Source organism: Dendropsophus ebraccatus, chromosome 6, assembly GCF_027789765.1.
Source record: "Dendropsophus ebraccatus isolate aDenEbr1 chromosome 6, aDenEbr1.pat, whole genome shotgun sequence".
In the NCBI taxonomy this organism is placed as follows: domain Eukaryota; kingdom Metazoa; phylum Chordata; class Amphibia; order Anura; family Hylidae; genus Dendropsophus; species Dendropsophus ebraccatus.
Genome location: NC_091459.1, coordinates 136,501,831 through 136,520,092, shown reverse-complemented (window position 1 = coordinate 136,520,092; position 18,262 = coordinate 136,501,831). Strand labels below are relative to the sequence as shown.

The window sequence follows — 18,262 nt, the reverse complement described above, 5'->3', positions numbered from 1 at the left end:
GGTCCGTCTCCTGTCTAAAACACTTTAAATTCAGCTTCCCCTTTAAATGCCTGCCTGTCTACATTGTAGTACAGTGACTGTGGATTCTCAGTGTCCTTATAATGTCAGTAAACTGGAATGATCCCGACTTACAGCAATGAGCCAGCTGTGCCAGGAGACTAACTTTCAATCCTCTTTTAGTGGGTGTGGAGTCCATGGTGTACAGTACACGAGGCTGGTACCCAAGATACAGATGAAAGTACATGATCTGTGCGGCACGCTCAGAACTGCAGACATAATCCACTGTGTCAATAGACTCTTCACAAAAGTAAATGACACTGAAGAGTGTAGAGGCCTGAAGCTGGAGCTCTGGGTACGAGACAAAGCCTAGTCCCCATGTTAAAACAGATATAACTTTACGCGGTTATCCAGGATTAGAAAAAGCACAGCTACTTTTTTTTTTTTTTTTGCAAAAACAGCGCCACTCCTGTCCTCAGGTTGTGTGTGGTATTACAAATTAGCACCATTTGCTTCAATGAAACTGAGCTGCAAAACCCCAGAGCCAACCTGAGGACAGGAGAGGTGCTGAACGGAGCTATTTTATCCCTAATAATTTTATAGCATGTCACTCCATACACTGCAAAAACGACTGTACGGAACCTACATAGCAGTGCCACACAGTACCTAAGCAACTAACACAGTACAGTGATATAGAATGGCCACTAAGATTTGTGGTGACTGTAGTCCCTTTAGATGGTGTATGTGCCCGTATGATGTGTATGCATATCCATGATCCCAGGTAGGTTGGACAAAAGCTGAATCTTCTTAATGTAAAATAAAATATTATAAACTAGTGATAGAGAAGCTGAGCAGGATGATGTATGACTTAGATTGTTCTGTCCCACCTATCCAGAGATCTCCTCCTGAATAACATGGACAATAAGTAGTCCTCACCATTATGTGCATGAGCTCAGTAGTCCTGGATATTCATGAGAAGCAGAAAACTCCACCCACCAGCTGATGATTGGCAGCTATCTACCCATGTTGTGTATAGGCAGTTAACTGCCAATCAGCAGTTTGAGGGCGGGGAGAGGGGTGTGGCAAGAATCCTATTCTCCTGCATATTAGGAGAACGTCTAAACAGAATGATGTAAGTAATACGCCAATTTGTTCCGCATTTCTATTGCTTATTTAAGGCAGCATAAACCTAGTGACAGATTCTGTTTAAATTTACCCTAATCCTAATGCATTATAACGTTTTTTTTTCCAGCTACCCCTCCATGGGCAACGACCGTCTCAGCAGGAACCCAGGCGTCTCTTATAGCTCACACCTATGGAATGACCCAGCCTCCTATATACAGCCAAGCAGCCAACGTCCAAGCTCCCATCATAGGCGTCACCCCCACCATCCCTCCTCATGTCGCCCCTCAGTTGCCCCTTATGACGGCGCATTATCAACTCCAACAGCACCAGCAGCCTGCGCAACCTCTAAACAACATGGTGGTGAACCTACAGAGCCAAACAATGTACAGACACAGTCAACCGATAGCTATGTCCTCCTTGACAGGTGTCGGCCAGGTGCCTCATCCCGGCCATACGGCTATAGGCAACGGCCACATGACTTGTCCTATCCTTCCTCCGCCACCACCGGCTCTACCTTCTGCAGCGCTTCCTAACAGTGTGCCGGCTACAAATGGCCAGAGCCCTCCGCAGCTGCCTCACAGCCAGCCCTTGACCGGAGAAAACCCGAACAGCGTACAGATGCTGCGAACAATCGGAATGGGAAAGTATGAATTCACAGATCCTTGGTATCCTAAAGGTAAGCCGTCACGCCGCTTCCTCTGTTCCCTTCCTATTGATCTAATTCTAGTCGAACAGCGTGTGATATGCGATTGACACCAAGTTGCAGGCTCAAGCGAAGGTCACGGAGGAAGGTCTTTCATCCCTGACGTGTGTAAACTAGGAGTCTTCCATCACTCTTCCACTTCTGTGGCCTTACAGAAGCGCTTATGAATTAAATATGAAGGCGCACACACAAAAAAAAGCAATTCTCCAGACGTAAAACAAAACACGGAATTCTTCTCGTTTCCCGGTGACACCTACTGAGTTGGCCAGAAAATGGTTGAGTAGAATTCCTGCAGTCTGATTTATAGAGAAGGAGCCGACGTGCCCTCCCCGAGTATCCAGCTGAAATGCATCAGTATTTGCGGCTGAGAAGCGAGGCCCCGTATTTTTTTGTTTTCATCTAAAGTGATGCTCGGGTCCCAGAGCTCCGGCCTTCCTAAATAATGCATGATCTGCAAACGTGCCTTTTCCAGAACAAGCGGCGAGGCGAGGGCTGGAGGCTGGTGGTGATGCTAACAAGTCCTCAGCCCAGATACATAATACAAAAGTCTCTTTATTTTTCACATGACTCGACAGAATTCCCCGAGAATTAAATCTTCTCTAATGAGGGCCTCATCTGCCCCTTGATTTATCGCCCGCCCCCGCCAACGTCTCTATGGGCGACGGGCTAAGACAACAAATAAGATGTCTGGGATTGTAGATCAGGGTTTATATTCACCGCAGGATAGTCCTTGTGAGGGATGGCGGTAACGGCCCTCCGGCGGGGGATCGTATGTTTATGGCTGTGAGGGCACAACGTTATTATGGAGGCCTGAAGGAAAGAGCAAAATTTATGGGGAAGAGTGGAAGTAACGCCAGAATCTAACATTAGTACAGGTCCTTGTGAAAACAGATGGAGAGTGTATAGGAGCAGGGTGGCCCATGGGGTTGTGTGGGTCAAGTATAGTGTACAACCTAAGGACCCTATTACACGGCCCAATATTAAGGAGCAAGCGAGCGCCAACCTCTCAGTTCAGCACTTGCTTACTCCTCATTCCCTGCTCGCTGTCGGTGCTATTGGGGGGGGAGCAGCGGGAGGGGCTGTCCGAATGATCTTTAGATCATCTTGGTGGCCCATAGAAGATAGCAGCGGTCTATCATTGTCATTGTATTTCAACATGCTCAAAGACACTGATCAGCCAACATTGTGTATGTCAGCTGATCGTTGTCTTTCAGCATGAGCTATTACACCAAACGATTATGGTCCGCATCGGCTAAGTACAGCCGATAATCGTTTTGTGTATTAGAGCCTTACCTCAAGTGACTGACTCATAGGGAAGGGAGTAACTAGTAATTATAGGGCCTATAGACCACTACACATGACCACACTCGCCACATGACAGGGCTTGTCCTTTTTTAACCACCATGCCTTAAAGGGGACCTCTGGCCTCTCCTCACCTGCCCCAGCAGATATGTTTTTCCTCTGTTATCTCATAGAAATGTGAGGTTGTTACTAGAGATCAGCGAACCTGGAGCATGCTTGAGTCCATTCGAACCCGAACGTTCGGCATTTGATTAGCGGTGGCTGCTGAAGTTGGATAAAGCCCTAAGGCTATGTGGAAATCATGGATATAGTCATTGGCTGTATCCATGTTTTCCAGACAACCTTAGAGCTTTATCCAACTTCAGCAGCCACCGCTAATCAAATAGTGAACGATCGGGTTCGAATGGACTTGAGCATGCTCGAGGTTCGCTCATCTCTAGTTGTTACCATTCCCCCTTGTCTGATACTATCAGATCCGCCCGCTCCCCCCCCCCCCATAACTGGTAACACCCAGTTGTCAGTTTATTTTTACATTTTTGAAAAAATTAACTGAGAGAAAGCAGAACGCAGAGAAAGAGAGCTACCAGAAAAGACATCCCATAATAATTATTTTATGAGGAACACAGATATTTACTAAAACAGACAGATCAGGCCATGTGACGTGGTCTCTTTAAACCAGTGTTTTCCTAACTAGACTGTGTGATTGTGTTAGTTTTGCTATTAAAGCTGACAACAATTAAAGGGGTTATTCAGTGTCAGAAAAACATGGCTGCTTTCTTCCAAAGACAGCACTGCTCTTGTCTCAAGTTCAGAGTTGCAAACCTCTCTTAAACTAGAGACAAGAATTCTGTTATATAGAGAAGAAAAGGATAATATCAGCTCACCCTTGATCCAAAAGTTCAGGCACCAGCCACCATCAAGCACGAGACCTTGAGTCAGGCCGACTCCCGATACATATATGGAATACAAATAGTTGCTGTCCGGCTCCAAGTAGTATAAAAATCTTTTCTTTATTGTAGCATATTAAAAACTGTACATGACAGTATCATAAACTCCAACGCGTTTCGGAAAGGCTTCCTTAATCATGGCAAACAAAATAGTAAAAAACACATCTATTTATACATATATCCCAATAAAAGTAAAAGGGGAGGGAACAAAGAAAAGAGACAGGAAGGGGCAAAGTTCTATATCAAACACCTGTGGAAGCGAATACAGGGAGTAGCATACATAAAACCAGAGACGGATGAATAGCATGGAAAGAAGAAAACGCATAATACATCTAATGGTGTAAACACAACATGTGAATATAAACAAATATTAGAAACATGAGCACATACAGTTAGTGAAAACAAAAAGCAGGGGGGTCTATGCTATGAGGGAGAAATACATTTAACATGCTCAGAACACACAAAAAAAAACTTTGAGAAAAAAAAAAACCTTTTTGAAAAAGAAAAAAAAACTTTTTTGAAAAAAAAAAACCTATTTGAAAAAAAAGGTTTTTTTCAAAAAGGGTTTTTTTTTTTTTTGTGTTCTGAGCATGTTAAATGTATTTGTCCCTCATAGCATAGACTTCCTGCTTTTTGTTTCCACTAACTGTATGCGCTCATGTTTCTAATATTTGTTTATATTCACATGTTGCGTTTACACCATTAGATGTATTATGCGTTTTCTTCTTTCCATGCTATTCGTCCGTCTCTGGTTTTATGTATGCTACTCCCTGTGTTCGCTTCCACAGGTGTTTGATATAGAACTTTGCCCCTTCCTGTCTCTTTTCTTTGTTCCCTCCCCTTTTACCTTTATTGGGATATATGTATAAATAGATGTGTTTTTTACTATTTTGTATGCCATGATTAAGGAAGCCTTTCCGAAACGCGTTGGAGTTTATGATACTGTCATGTACAGTTTTTAATATGCTACAATAAAGAAAAGATTTTTATACTACTTGGAGCCGGACAGCAACTATTTGTATTCCACAAGAATTCTGTTGTCTCTGAAAAAAAAATGGCCATGTGGCCAACCAGGAACAGCACCGTAACATCCACTTTTATAGAAAGCATGCCCATGTTCTGCTCTCATACAAGAGGGAATGCAAGTATATGTTAAAGGGGTTATCCAGGCGCCAAAAACATTGTATTTGGAAGGGGGCAGAATTAAAAAAAAAAAAAAAGACATACTTACATACTTAAAAATGGGAGACAGGATTATCCTAAATTATCAACCTTGACCAAATTCTCATGGCATCTAGCATCCAAAGCCTTATGTATCTGTGTAGACCCTTACCCTATTCACTATGGGTGTTATGATTGGCCAAACGCCTTCGTATAATAGCTAACGGACTAACAAGAAGTAGGGTCTACTGTGTTATTTTTTGCTCTTTGACCCTGTCCTCCCAAGCCGGCAGATGAGTGAACATATAAATGACTCCACAACCCATACACACACGTAGTCCCACATAGATCAGATCATTTTCGCTGAAGTCTTAGTCTCCTATTCGTCTCAGCCAAACCCTCATTCATCGAGGCTGCCGCTTCTGGGAAAAGCCGTGAGCATGAAAGCATGGTAGGCTCTTGAGTAGAGAATGCCATCACTCGTGTGGTACTTAGACCACTCGCACCGACTCCCGTCCTTTCTTCTCTCAAGAGCTCGCCTTGCATTATAATAAGATCTTTTTGAAAAGGGCCGGAGGTTCCATCTCATTAAATCCCCGAGTCTTTCAATTTCATTGTCTGGCTTAACACACAAGTCTTGGCAAAGTTCACCAGCAATTATTGTATGATGTCCAGTAAGGAGAACGAGAGCGGGCCTACCGCTGCCGAGTGGAAACAGATATTTTTAGAGTTCATTAGTGCACTTATTGAAATTCCGCATTTGTTTTCTTTAATTACAGATCTACAGCCCTTCCAAAGGGGAACCATTCTCATTTGCATGTGAAAACATACTGTGCTTTCATTATTAACCTTTGCTTGCCCCCCCCCCCCCCCCCCCCCTTTCCAAGAACATGAAAATTTTCTCAAATTTTTCATTTGCAACAGGTCATGTTGTCTTCTCAGATGGGTGACAATTTCATTTAAAGCGGCGTGCTGGCGGGGATAGTGTGTAATTATAATGCCGCTGGAAGTCAGGCCGGGCTAGTGGTATTCAGGTGTCGGGAAGCTTTTCTAATTACCGGATTTTGCAAAAAAGATCAGCAGCCTTGGTTCTTGTTATACTGGATGTAGCATCATAAGTGCATTCTATATACTGTACGAGCACGGTGCTCTAGATATACATGTACTTGGGAAACTGTATTCCAGACCATGGCTCCCTCTGTAACTTTTTCAAATATATATATATATTTTTTTTTTTTTTGCAAAATTTTTTCACTAGTGCAGGGATGGGGAACCTTTGACCCTCCAGATGTTGCAAAACAACAATTTCCATCATGCGTGGACAGCTAAAGCTTTAGCTTTATGGGAATTGTAGTTTTGCAACAGCTGGAGGGCTGAAGGTTCCCCGTCCCTGCACTAGAGCATAGCCAGTGTACCATCATACTGGAAACTCCAGAACTTGTCGCTGTGCCCCCCAGAATGTTGGTGTTCCCCTCCGACTCCATAACAGATCCTTCAGTCCCTCCATGTCTAGTTATTTCTTAGTGCAACTTTTCTTGAGTTGCCATTTTATTAAGCCAGAGCAATGCTTAGAGCCCACCATGGTGTATACTGTATGTCAGCTGGTACTATGTATCTGTCTAGAGATAAGCGCAACTTGAGCATTAAGGTGGCCCGCAGGCCCGTGGCTCTTTAATTGTGAGTGTTCATGATGAATGCTGTGGCGCTCTGACTGACATTGGCCTCCTGCCCTGCCAGTCTCTCCTGTGGCTGGAGGGAGCATTGCACTTCCAGCCACAAGAGGCCCAATCCTCATAAACATACTTACGCGGCCTGTCGTAGTCCCCCGGAATGCCGAGCCAGGTAAGTATGGGGGACGTATAGGATTCATGGGGCCCCGTGCAGTTTTTTGTTATGGGGCCCCATGAATCTTAGCTACGCCCCTTCCTGGTAGCTACAATATTATAATTTACAGAACCCTAAAGGTGGAGCTTCACATTAATAAAGGAGCACTCCGGTTATAACTGATGCACTGTTATGTCTAACCTCAGGGTCTGTGGGGTCAGCATGACACTGGGATTGAACGACCTGAGGACCAGGGTGGCGCTCTTTTTTTGTTTTTTCTCCCCAAAGAAAGTAGCTGTGCTTGTAATAATCCTGGATCACCTTATTTAAACTTGATTTATAACTACAGGAATCAGAATTTTTTATATATAAGAAAATATTCACGTCCTCGGATGCCTCCACATTCTATAAAGAAGGGGCGTCCCACTGCTTATTTATCATAGACGTGTTAACCTACAGTATCTGCTCTTGTGTGTAAGGTGAATGTCTGCGTTGACCTTGTCAGACGTCTCCCCTGGATATAGATGAGAGTCTGTGAGTCAGAGCTCAGTGAGTGCACCATTAGGAATGGATTATTATAACTGTTCAATAACTGCTCTCTCCTTAATGCAGTGAGAGGTACGGCTGACAATTACAGGCGGCCGCTCACTCCATTTCATCCCGTATTATTCGCCCACTATGAAGCCAGTGAAATGTATAATCTTTGTTTTATAAGAAAATAATGCAACTTTAGCCGGGGAGGCGGAACGTAAAGCATTTATTACCCAGTTTGTAAAAGTCAGAAAGCGTGCGGTAGCGGCGATCAAGTTTACATAGCGTCTATGAGCTATAAAGTGGTAGTAATGCAGCAGGCAGTCCTGTGTAAGAGTAACGGCATCAACACACAACAGTGGGGACGAGTTACATGCATTAAAAAAAAGTTTAAAAAAAAAAAACTTTCTTCACTCATATTTTTTGTAAACACTTTTGTGAACCAAAAATTTTACCAAAATTTTGTTAATCAATTGAGGTGTAAAGTTTGCCAACTTTTAGGTGGTCTAAATTTAGACAAGAAAATCTACAAAAATCTACGGCCTGGTCTGCATTTACACTGTCCAAGGGCCAGCTAGTCTGCAAACTTGTGATCCAAGTGATCAGTAATGTGACTGGGCCACACGGACGATCACTGGACAATTCACCATCGTTCTGTTGGTTGCACGTCCCTTATTACAGGCAGAGTTGTGTGACAGGTGAGCCGCCATTTGCTCATTCCCCTGCTGATAACTAGCCTTATTATTGTGTACTCTATGGTGGCACAGTCTAGCGGCTCCCTTTCCTTATTTATGGTGGCACAGTCTAGCAGCTCCCTTTCCATGAGTACCCTATGGTGGCACAGTCTAGCAGCTCCCTTTCCTTGTGTACTCTATAGTGGCACAGTCTAGCGGCTCCCTTTCCTTATTTATGGTGGCACAGTCTAGTGGCTTCCTTTCCATGTGTACCCTATAGTGGCACAGTCTAGGGATTCCCTTTCCATGTGTACCCTATGGTGGCACAGCCTAGCAGCTCTTTTTCCTTGTGTACTCTATGGTGGCACAGTCTAGGGTTTCCCTTTCCATGTGTACTCCATGGTGGCATAGTCTAGGGGCTCCCTTTCCATATGTACTCCATGGGGGCACAGTCTAGCGGCTCCCTTTCCTTATTTATGGTGGCACAGTCTAGCGTCTCTCTTTCCACGTGTACTCCATGGTGGCACAGTCTAGCGTCTCCGTTTCCATGTGTACCCTATGGTGGCGCAGTCTAGCGTCTCTCTTTCCTTGTGTACTCTATGGTGGCACAGTCTAGAGTCTCCCTTTCCATGTGTACCCTATGGTGTCACAGTCTAGTGTCTCCCTTTCCATGTGTACCCTATGGTGGCACAGTCTAGCGGCTTCCTTTCCATGTGTACTCTATGGTGGCACAGTCTAGCGTCTCTCTTTCCATGTGTACTCCATGGTGGCACAGTCTAGCGTCTCCCTTTCCATGTGTACCCTATGGTGGCACACTCTATCGTCTCTCTTTCCATGTGTACCCTATGTTGCCACAGTCTAGCGTCTCCCTTTCCATGTGTACTCTATGGTGGTACAGTCTAGCGTCTCTCCTTCCTTGTGTACCCTATGGTGGCACAGTCTAGCGTCTCTCTTTCCATGTGTACCCTATGGTGGCACAGTCTAGCGTCTCTCTTTCCTTGTGTACCCTATGTTGCCACAGTCTAGCGTCTCTCTTTCCATGTGTACCCTATGTTGCCACAGTCTAGCGTCTCTCTTTCCATGTGTACCCTATGATGGCACACTCTAGCGTCTCTCTTTCCATGTGTACCCTATGGTGGCACAGTCTGCCGTCTCTCTTTCCATGTGTACCCTATGTTGCCACAGTCTAGCGTCTCTCTTTCCATGTGTACCCTATGTTGCCACAGTCTAGCGTCTCTCTTTCCATGTGTACCCTATGATGGCACACTCTAGCGTCTCTCTTTCCATGTGTACCCTATGTTGCCACAGTCTAGCGTCTCTCTTTCCTTGTGTACTCTATGGTGGCACAGTCTTGCAGTATAATTTGAGCACAGTTATATAGTATTGCTTGGGTACGGTTTGGCAGTATTGTCTAGTAATATTCCACTTATTACTTGTCTACTTATTACTTATCTACTTGTGTTTTGCGCAGTATGGGCACTGTACACCATTATTATTTGGGCTCAATATGGTAATTGTGAGGTACCATTGTAATAAGTCTGCTGTTTGCACAACAATGCTGTAGTAGTACAATGTTTATTTAAATTCTTTTATTAGTAGTTTATTATTTTCTGTGCTTTTATCTCCCTACTCTCCTTTGTAACAGAGCAGTAAGGGCCCTAGGACACTGGGCGATAATCAGCTTATCGTTTGTTTAGGTTTGGACCTATAATCGTTGGGCGTCGACTGCGCATCACTACGTGCAATATCTAGTATGGCTGACGATTGTCCAAACACCTGACACCTTACCCCTCAGCACTCCCGGTCTTCTCTCCTGCGCTGCGCAGCTTTCTGGCCCTGGCGGCTGCAGCCTCTGAGCGGCCTGTCAACTAACAGGCTGCTCAGTCAATCATGGGCCACGGCAGTCCCAGCCTGTGATTGGCTAAGCGGCTGCCGCCGGGATCGAGAAGCTGCGGAGCACAGGAGGGAAGAGCGGAAAGAGGTAAGGTATCAGGGGGTTGGGCAAGGGCTGCATGGACATCGCTAACAATGTCCATGCAGCCCTTACTGCCAGATTATCAGGCCGTCTAATGGGTCCAGTAAACGTAGTCAGCCCTTGTAATAGTACCCTAAGGGTTCCTCTTTATGCGGGCTTGATGAGCCTAATAGTGTTAACGACAAGTGTCTGTATTGGTAATAGATAGGGGCTGCTATACTGCTGCGAGCGGTGGGACTGCTGCTACAAGTAGTCGCGTGTCAGAGACGGTAACTTTCACAGCCCAGAACAGTGTGACAGTGCTGGGATTTCAGTGTGATTTCAGAGCAGAGCCTCTAGACACGGAGACAGTGAGCGCCTGGTGCACAGGTTGGGGGGAGCCCGGCTGCGGAGTATATCTTACAGCACGTTGCTATAATGAGACTGTCAGTCTGCCGATTCTCCGCTTCAAGGGCGTTAATTATTTGTGAAACAGGCCGCCTCAATCCTGAAGGGAGGAAGAGATCATGAAGTAATGACTCCGACTCATAAAACACAATAACATAGATGGCCCTCCATGGGGAAAAGCAGCAAAATGAGTTTCAGATCAGCCTCCCTGCTAATATTTACACCATTGCCCCGCGCCATATTAATTACTCATTGCATCCTAGCATTCTGCTCTATACCTCGGCTTTGGGGTTAGAGTCCTGTACCAGGGCGTTCTGTAATTTATCGCTCCTCTAGTAATAATATCATTTAAAGGGGTTTTTGGTAAAATATTGTAAAATTGTATGAGGATTGTTATCCGGGTATCTAATAATCCTGTAGGACTAATCTGTCCATCTGGGGAAGCTGAATAGAAAACCTTTGTAGTTTCTATATTAACCCCTTATGATGCAGACTTTTGGGGGGACATTTATCAAGGCTGGCGTATAAGTATAAAAGCCCTTGCCCCCCCCCCCCCTTTCCCCGCCAGCCGGCCCTGCATGGGGCTCGGTTTATGCTTGTTTCCATTTATAAAGCTTGATAAATTAGACACGGTGGGGGGGGGGGAGAGATCTATCAAACATGGTGTAAAGTGAAACTGGCTCAGTTGCCCCTAGCAACCAATCAGATTCTACCTTTCATTACTAAGTATAAGTATTTCAGTACTTATCAGCTGCAGTATGTCCTGCAGGAAGGGGTGTATTCTCTCCAGTCTGACACAGTGTTCTCTGCTGCCACCTCTGTCCATGTCAGGAATTGTCCACAGCAGCAGCAAATCTAAAGTTTAAAAGTTTTTTTTTAGGACAATAACTGCATCCCCTGCCGAACTGACCCCAGGACAGATCTTGGAGTAAAAGCAGCTATCCGAAGGTACAAGTGGTTTGGGGGGGTCAGATTGTGGGTACAAAGTCACTTTAAGGCCACTCTTGGCTGAGATCCATGGCAGAGCAGGTACTTTGCAGACACTGAGCCAGCAGGAGGTGCCAGTGAGATGTGTAGTCTGGCTACATTGGTATTGCAAAATGTGGAGAATAAGGCTGGGTTCACACTAAGTTTTTGCAATCCGCTTTTTTTTTTTTATTGCAAAAAACGGATGGAAAAAACAGATGCATGTGTGTGCATCCTTTTTGATCCATTTTTCCATTGAATTCCATTATTAAAAAAAAAAGGATCAAAACGGATCTGTTTTATTAACGGACACAAAAATAAGGTCAACTACATTTCTGTGCCTGTTAAAAAAAACGGAACGGAGGCACGGATCTGATTGTACATAGAAATCAATGAGATCTGTGTTTTTCACGTATGGACACAGATGTGATGTAATCAATGTAATTTAAAATGCTTTAAAACAGATCCAAGAAAAAAACAGACATGGATGCTAAACGGACTGTTTTGCATGGATCACGGAGGTAGCTAGTAGACCACTATCACAGACCAGGAAAAACACTGACCGTGTGAATGCAGCCCACACTTGTATAGGAGAGCTGGAACTCTGGTGAGCTTAGTACAGCACTCCTCCTAGCTTACAGTGGTTCTGCGCTCCTCTTTTCCAGCTTTAGGCTATGTTCACACTGCGTATATTTCCGACCGTAGTGCGAACCGCGAATATACGCCCGTAGTTTTGAGGTTGATGCGTTCGCTTGATATGATATACGATATACGCCCGCACAGTGCACACTACGTATGAGCTTACGGCCGGATGGTATACGGCGCCGTGAAAAATGAACAAGACCATTGTTTGAGGACGGAAATGTTCCAACTCACGGCCGTGGATTTCCATGCGGTCCTGTACGGAATACTTATTTCAGCCAAATCAAACTTGATTTTTATATTAAAAAGTTTCTGTGTGGTTTACGGGACTGGGCGAAGATTTCCAAGTAAATGACCTGCCTCAGATCGCTTCGAAACAAGCTAGGGAAGCATAACTGTACTACGGGCGTATCTTCGCGGTTCACCCGTATGTTCGCAATTCGCCCACATGTCTATTTTTCACACGGCCGTAATTTCAGCCGCACATGTCCGGCCGCGTACGAACTACGGCCGGACATATACGTAGTGTGAACATAGCCTAATGGTTATAATAGGACATAGTAACCCTAAAGGGGATCTGCGGTGTGACTAGCCATGGGCTATATCCCAGACTCCCTATGACTGCATCCAACTTCTTCAGCCACTGTTATTCAAATGCCAAAGGATTGGACTTTTACCCAGCATGCATCAGCGTGGGGGTATCAGGGGAAAGAATGAGCATTTAGCTCATTAAAGTGTATGGCCAGCTATCATGGATGAGACTTGTCATCCTCACCATTTAACCCTGGATAGGTAAGGGGCCAGTACTGTATATATCGGATGTCCAGTATACTCTGACGTCCAGGATAGAAGCCCCCTAACATACATATATATATATATATATATATATATATATATATATATATGGTTCAAAAGTAGGCGGACAGTGTGTGTTATTTCATACTGTCCACCTACTTTTGGACCAATAAATATATATATATATATATTTATATATATACCATTCTGACATCTCATCTATATGAAGGTCACAGCTGGATCCTAATAACTCTATGGAACCCTAAGGATATCAGCAATTCCCGCCATCACTATTAGCCGATCGCCGGCACCATGGGGTAAATCACCCTCTGAACTCCACTCATCATCTACACCTATTCATCCCCCAAAGAGGCAAACCAGGGGACCCCCCGCAATGTATAGGATTGGGGGGATACTTAGACATGATGTGAAAAAGAGGGTCATTCATCCAGGACGGCAGCGTTCAGACAGGGACATAATACGGCCTATTAGTCCTGTAATAGGAATCTAGGATTATGGTGCTGGAATCTCAGAATGGGGGGGGAGGGGGCTGCTAACATACATCTTACTGAGGTATAAGGATGTTCTGCAGCAGCTGAGGTATAAGGATGTTCTGCAGCAGCTGAGGTGTATTATGAGGTCCTGCAGCAGCTGAGGTATATTATGAGGTTCTGCAGCAGCTGAGGTGTGTTATGAGGTTCTGCAGCAGCTGAGGTGTATTATGAGGTTCTGCAGCAGCTGAGGTGTGTTATGAGGTTCTGCAGCAGCTGAGGTGTATTATGAGTTTCTGCAGCAGCTGAGCTGTATTATGGTGTTCTGTGGCAGCTGAGGTGTATTATGAGGTTCTGCAGCAGCTGAGGTGTATTATGAGGTTCTGCAGCAGCTGTGATGTATTATGAGGTTCTGTAGCAGCTGAGGTGTATTATGATGTTCTGCAGCAGCTGAGGTGTAGTATGAGGTTCTGCAGCAGCTGAGGTGTATTATGATGTCCTGCAGCAGCTGAGGTGTATTATGAGGTTCTGCAGCAGCTGAGGTGTATTATGATGTCCTGCAGCAGCTGAGGTGTATTATGAGGTTCTGCAGCAGCTGAAGTGTATTATGAGATTTTGCCAGAAGCATGGACTGTCCGTCTATGACTGTCCAGGCATGATGGGAGTTGTAGTTTTGCAGCAGCTGAGCTGTATTATGATGGGGTTCTGCAGCAGCTGAGATGTATTATGAGGTTCTGCAGCAGCTGAGGTGTATTATATGGTTCTGCATCAGCTGAGCTGTATTATGAGGTTCTGCAGCAGCTGAGGTGTATTATGAGGTTCTGCAGCAGCTGAGGTGTATTATGATGAGGTTCTGCAGCAGCTGAGGTGTATTATGATGAGGTTCTGCAGCAGCTGAGCTGTATTATGATGTTCTTCAGCAGCTTAGGTGTATTATAAGGTTCTGCAGCAGCTGAGGTCTGTTATGAGATTCTGCCAGAAGCATGGTCTGTCCCTCTGTGACTGTCCAGGCATGATGGGAGTTGTAGTTTTGCATCAGCTGGAGGGCCAAAGGTTCCCTACCCCTGCTGTGTGGTATATATTATTCAGCTATATACCCTATAAGAGCTCCTGTGTGCTCACAGTCCCCTCCTGCCGCTCCTTCTCCCTGCTGCTGTATACAGGATACTGCCAGGTACACGGCTGCCTCTATCTTCCATCTGACAGCTAAAATTGCCTAGAGAATGGAAAAGATTATCTTGTTCTAAATTTCAGAGCCGGCTAATCCGTAAGTACTGCAGAAGGTGGAAACTGTTTGTGATATACGGTTCACGTGCAATTTGTGTTGTTCCATCTTAAAAATATCTCAGGTTACAGTTTGTACTAAAATATCACGGTGCGGGTTTTCATATTCAGCTTTTCTAATGGCAGACCTTACCTCCGACGCAGAACTTACCGCGTGCGGAGGAGACGAGACTGCAAACTCAAATCATCCCTGTATTATACACCCAGAAGAAAATTATACATTCCCAGGCAACACTCCCAAAGTACCGCTATATCACTGCAGCATGTGATTACTAAACCAGACATTATAGAGCTATTCCAGTCACATCACAGCTCTGCCGCCTCATGGGATGCTTATTACTGTCCATAGGGGGCAGTATTATAGTAGTTATATTCTTGTATATAGGGGGCAGTACTATAGTAGTTATATTCTTGTATATAGGAGCAGTATTATAGTAGTTATATTCTTTTATATAGGAGCAGTATTATAGTAGTTATATTCTTGTATATAGGAGCAGTATTATAGTAGTTATATTCCTGTATATAGGAGCAGTATTATAGTAGTTATATTCTTGTATATAGGAGCAGTATTATAGTAGTTATATTCTTGTATATAGTAGCAGTATTATAGTAGTTATATCCATGTATATAGGAGCAGTATTATAGTAGTTATATTCCTATATATAGGAGCAGTATTATAGTAGTTATATTCTTGTATATAGGAGCAGTATTATAGTAGTTATATTCTTGTATATAGGAGCAGTATTATAGTAGTTATATTCTTGTATATAGTAGCAGTATTATAGTAGTTATATCCATGTATATAGGAGCAGTATTATAGTAGTTATATTCCTATATATAGGAGCAGTATTATAGTAGTTATATTCTTGTATATAGGAGCAGTATTATAGTAGTTATATTCCTGTATATAGGAGCAGTATTATAGTAATTATACGAACTAGAGAGAGTGGAACGGCTGCACATCCCATCTATGGCTGATACTAATGCCGCTAGGCCTATATTAAAAATCAACACCAGAGTGTCTGTATATGAATTGATCAAGCCATATTGCCCCGTGTACCACCGCGCAGGTCCTCTGGTCCACACGGGTCCCTACGCTAACTCCACACCGTGTCGGTCAGCGTCCGCCAACCCCGCAAAGCGTGCACATGCAGGGAAGGGAGGCCATGGAACGGCCCTGCAACCCCAATGTCACAGGACCAGACCCAAAAAGCCCCACCAAAACCCAGCCAGCACCACCGGCGGGGAAGGCTGCCCCCAAACGACACAAGTATGGATATGGTATTACGCTTACCATTGCTGCTCTCACAGAATGGGGAAGACATAAGGTCCAGACATGTGAGCACAGGCATATCCTGCTAATTTTGGTCATGTGGGTCTTATAAAGGAGTGCTAGCTGTTCAGAGAGGGAGAACTGTGAAACACGAACTAGAGAGAGTGGAACGGCTGCACATCCCATCTATGGCTGATACTAATGCCGCTAGGCCTATATTAAAAATCAACACCAGAGTGTCTGTATATGAATTGATCAAGCCATATTGCCCCGTGTACCACTGGCACGGTGTGGACTTAGTGTAGGGACCCATGTGTATCAGATACCGGCACGAGGTACATGGGGCAGTATGGCTTGATCAATTCATACACAAAATTCTGATGTGTTTTTTATTTAGCCTAGGGGCACTAGTATCAGCCATAGGTGTGAGGTGCAGCACTCTGTTTCTTCCCTGAACCGCATTATAGTAATTATATTCTTGTATATAGGAGCAGTATTATAGTAGTTATATTCCTGTATATAGGAGCAGTATTATAGTAGTTATGCGGTTCAGGGAAGAAACAGAGTGCTGCACCTCACACCTATGGCTGATACTAGTGCCGCTAGGCTAAATAAAAAACACATCAGAATTTAGTGTATGAATTGATCAAGCCATACTGCCCCATGTACCTCGTGCCGGTATCTGATACACATGGGTCCCTACACTAAGTCCACACCGTGCCAGTCAGTGACCACCACCCCCGCAGGCGTGCACAGCCAGGGAACGGGGGCCATGGGACGGCCCTGCGACCCCCATGCCACAGGACCAGACCCAAAAACACCACACCAGAACCCGGCCAGCACCGCCGGCGGAGAAGGTCGCCCCCAAGCAGCACAAGTCTGGATAAGGAATTACACTCACCATAGCTGCAGCAAACAGAATGGGAAAAAACAGGAGGGATTAAAACCATGTGCACTCAGGTGTCTCCTGCTAATTGCGGTCATGTGGGTCTCACCAGGAGGAGTGCAAAACACGGAGAAAAGAGAGAAGCAAAATGCGGTTCAGGGAAGAAACAGAGTGCTACTCCTCACACCTATGGCTGATACTAGTGCCGCTAGGCTAAATAAAAAACACATCAGAATTAATCGAGGTACATGGGGCAGTATGGCTTGATCAATTCATACACTAAATTCTGATGTGTTTTTTATTTAGCCTAGCGGCACTAGTATCAGCCATAGGTGTGAGGTGCAGCTCTCTGTTTCTTCCCTGAACCGCATTATAGTAGTTATATTCTTGTATATAGGAGCAGTATTATAGTAATTATATTCTTGTATATAGGAGCAGTATTATAGTAGTTATATCCCTTTATAGAGGAGCAGTATTATAGTAGTTATATTCTTGTATATAGGAGCAGTATTATAGTAGTTATATTCCTGTATATAGGAGCAGTATTATAGTAGTTATATTCCTGTATATAGGAGCAGTATTATAGTAGTTATATTCCTGTATATAGGAGCAGTATTATAGTAGTTATATTCTTGTATATAGGAGCAGTATTATAGTAGTTATATTCCTGTATATAGGAGCAGTATTATAGTAGTTATATTCTTGTATATAGGAGCTGTATTATAGTAGTTATATTCTTGTATATAGGAGCAGTATTATAGTAGTTATATTCCTGTATATAGGATCAGTATTGTAGTAGTTATATTCTTGTATATAGGAGCAGTATTATAGTAGTTATATTCCTGTATATAGGGGGCAGTATTATAGTAGTTATATTCTTGTATAAAGGAGCAGTATTATAGTAGTTATATTCTTGTATATAGGAGCAGTATTATAGTAGTTATATTCCTGTATATAGGGGGCAGTATTATAGTAGTTATATTCTTGTATAAAGGAGCAGTATTATAGTAGTTATATTCTTGTATATAGGAGGCAGTATTATAGTAGTTATATTCCTGTATATAGGAGCAGTATTATAGTAGTTATATTCTTGTATATAGGAGCAGTAATATAGTAGTTATATTCTTGTATAAAGGAGCAGTATTATAGTAGTTATATTCTTGTATATAGGAGGCAGTATTATAGTAGTTATATTCCTGTATATAGGAGCAGTATTATAGTAGTGATGCAGGAAAATTGTGCTCACTGTTGTAGGATTAAGTGCTCATTTCCAAGGAAACATGCAGGGGAGGGCGATCA

General features: G+C 43.9%; 1 protein-coding gene across 17 annotated transcripts in view; it reads left to right on the top strand.

Annotated features, from left to right (window-relative positions):
* The window catches only part of KLHL29 (kelch like family member 29), a 656,253-nt gene that overhangs the window by 459,950 nt on the left and 178,041 nt on the right, over positions 1-18,262 (top strand). For all 17 annotated transcript variants that reach the window (XM_069973088.1, XM_069973093.1, XM_069973096.1 and 14 more), the window contains one exon: positions 1,250-1,798. In XM_069973088.1, coding sequence (XP_069829189.1) covers positions 1,250-1,798 — 549 coding nt within the window. The remainder of the gene's footprint in view (positions 1-1,249; positions 1,799-18,262) is intronic.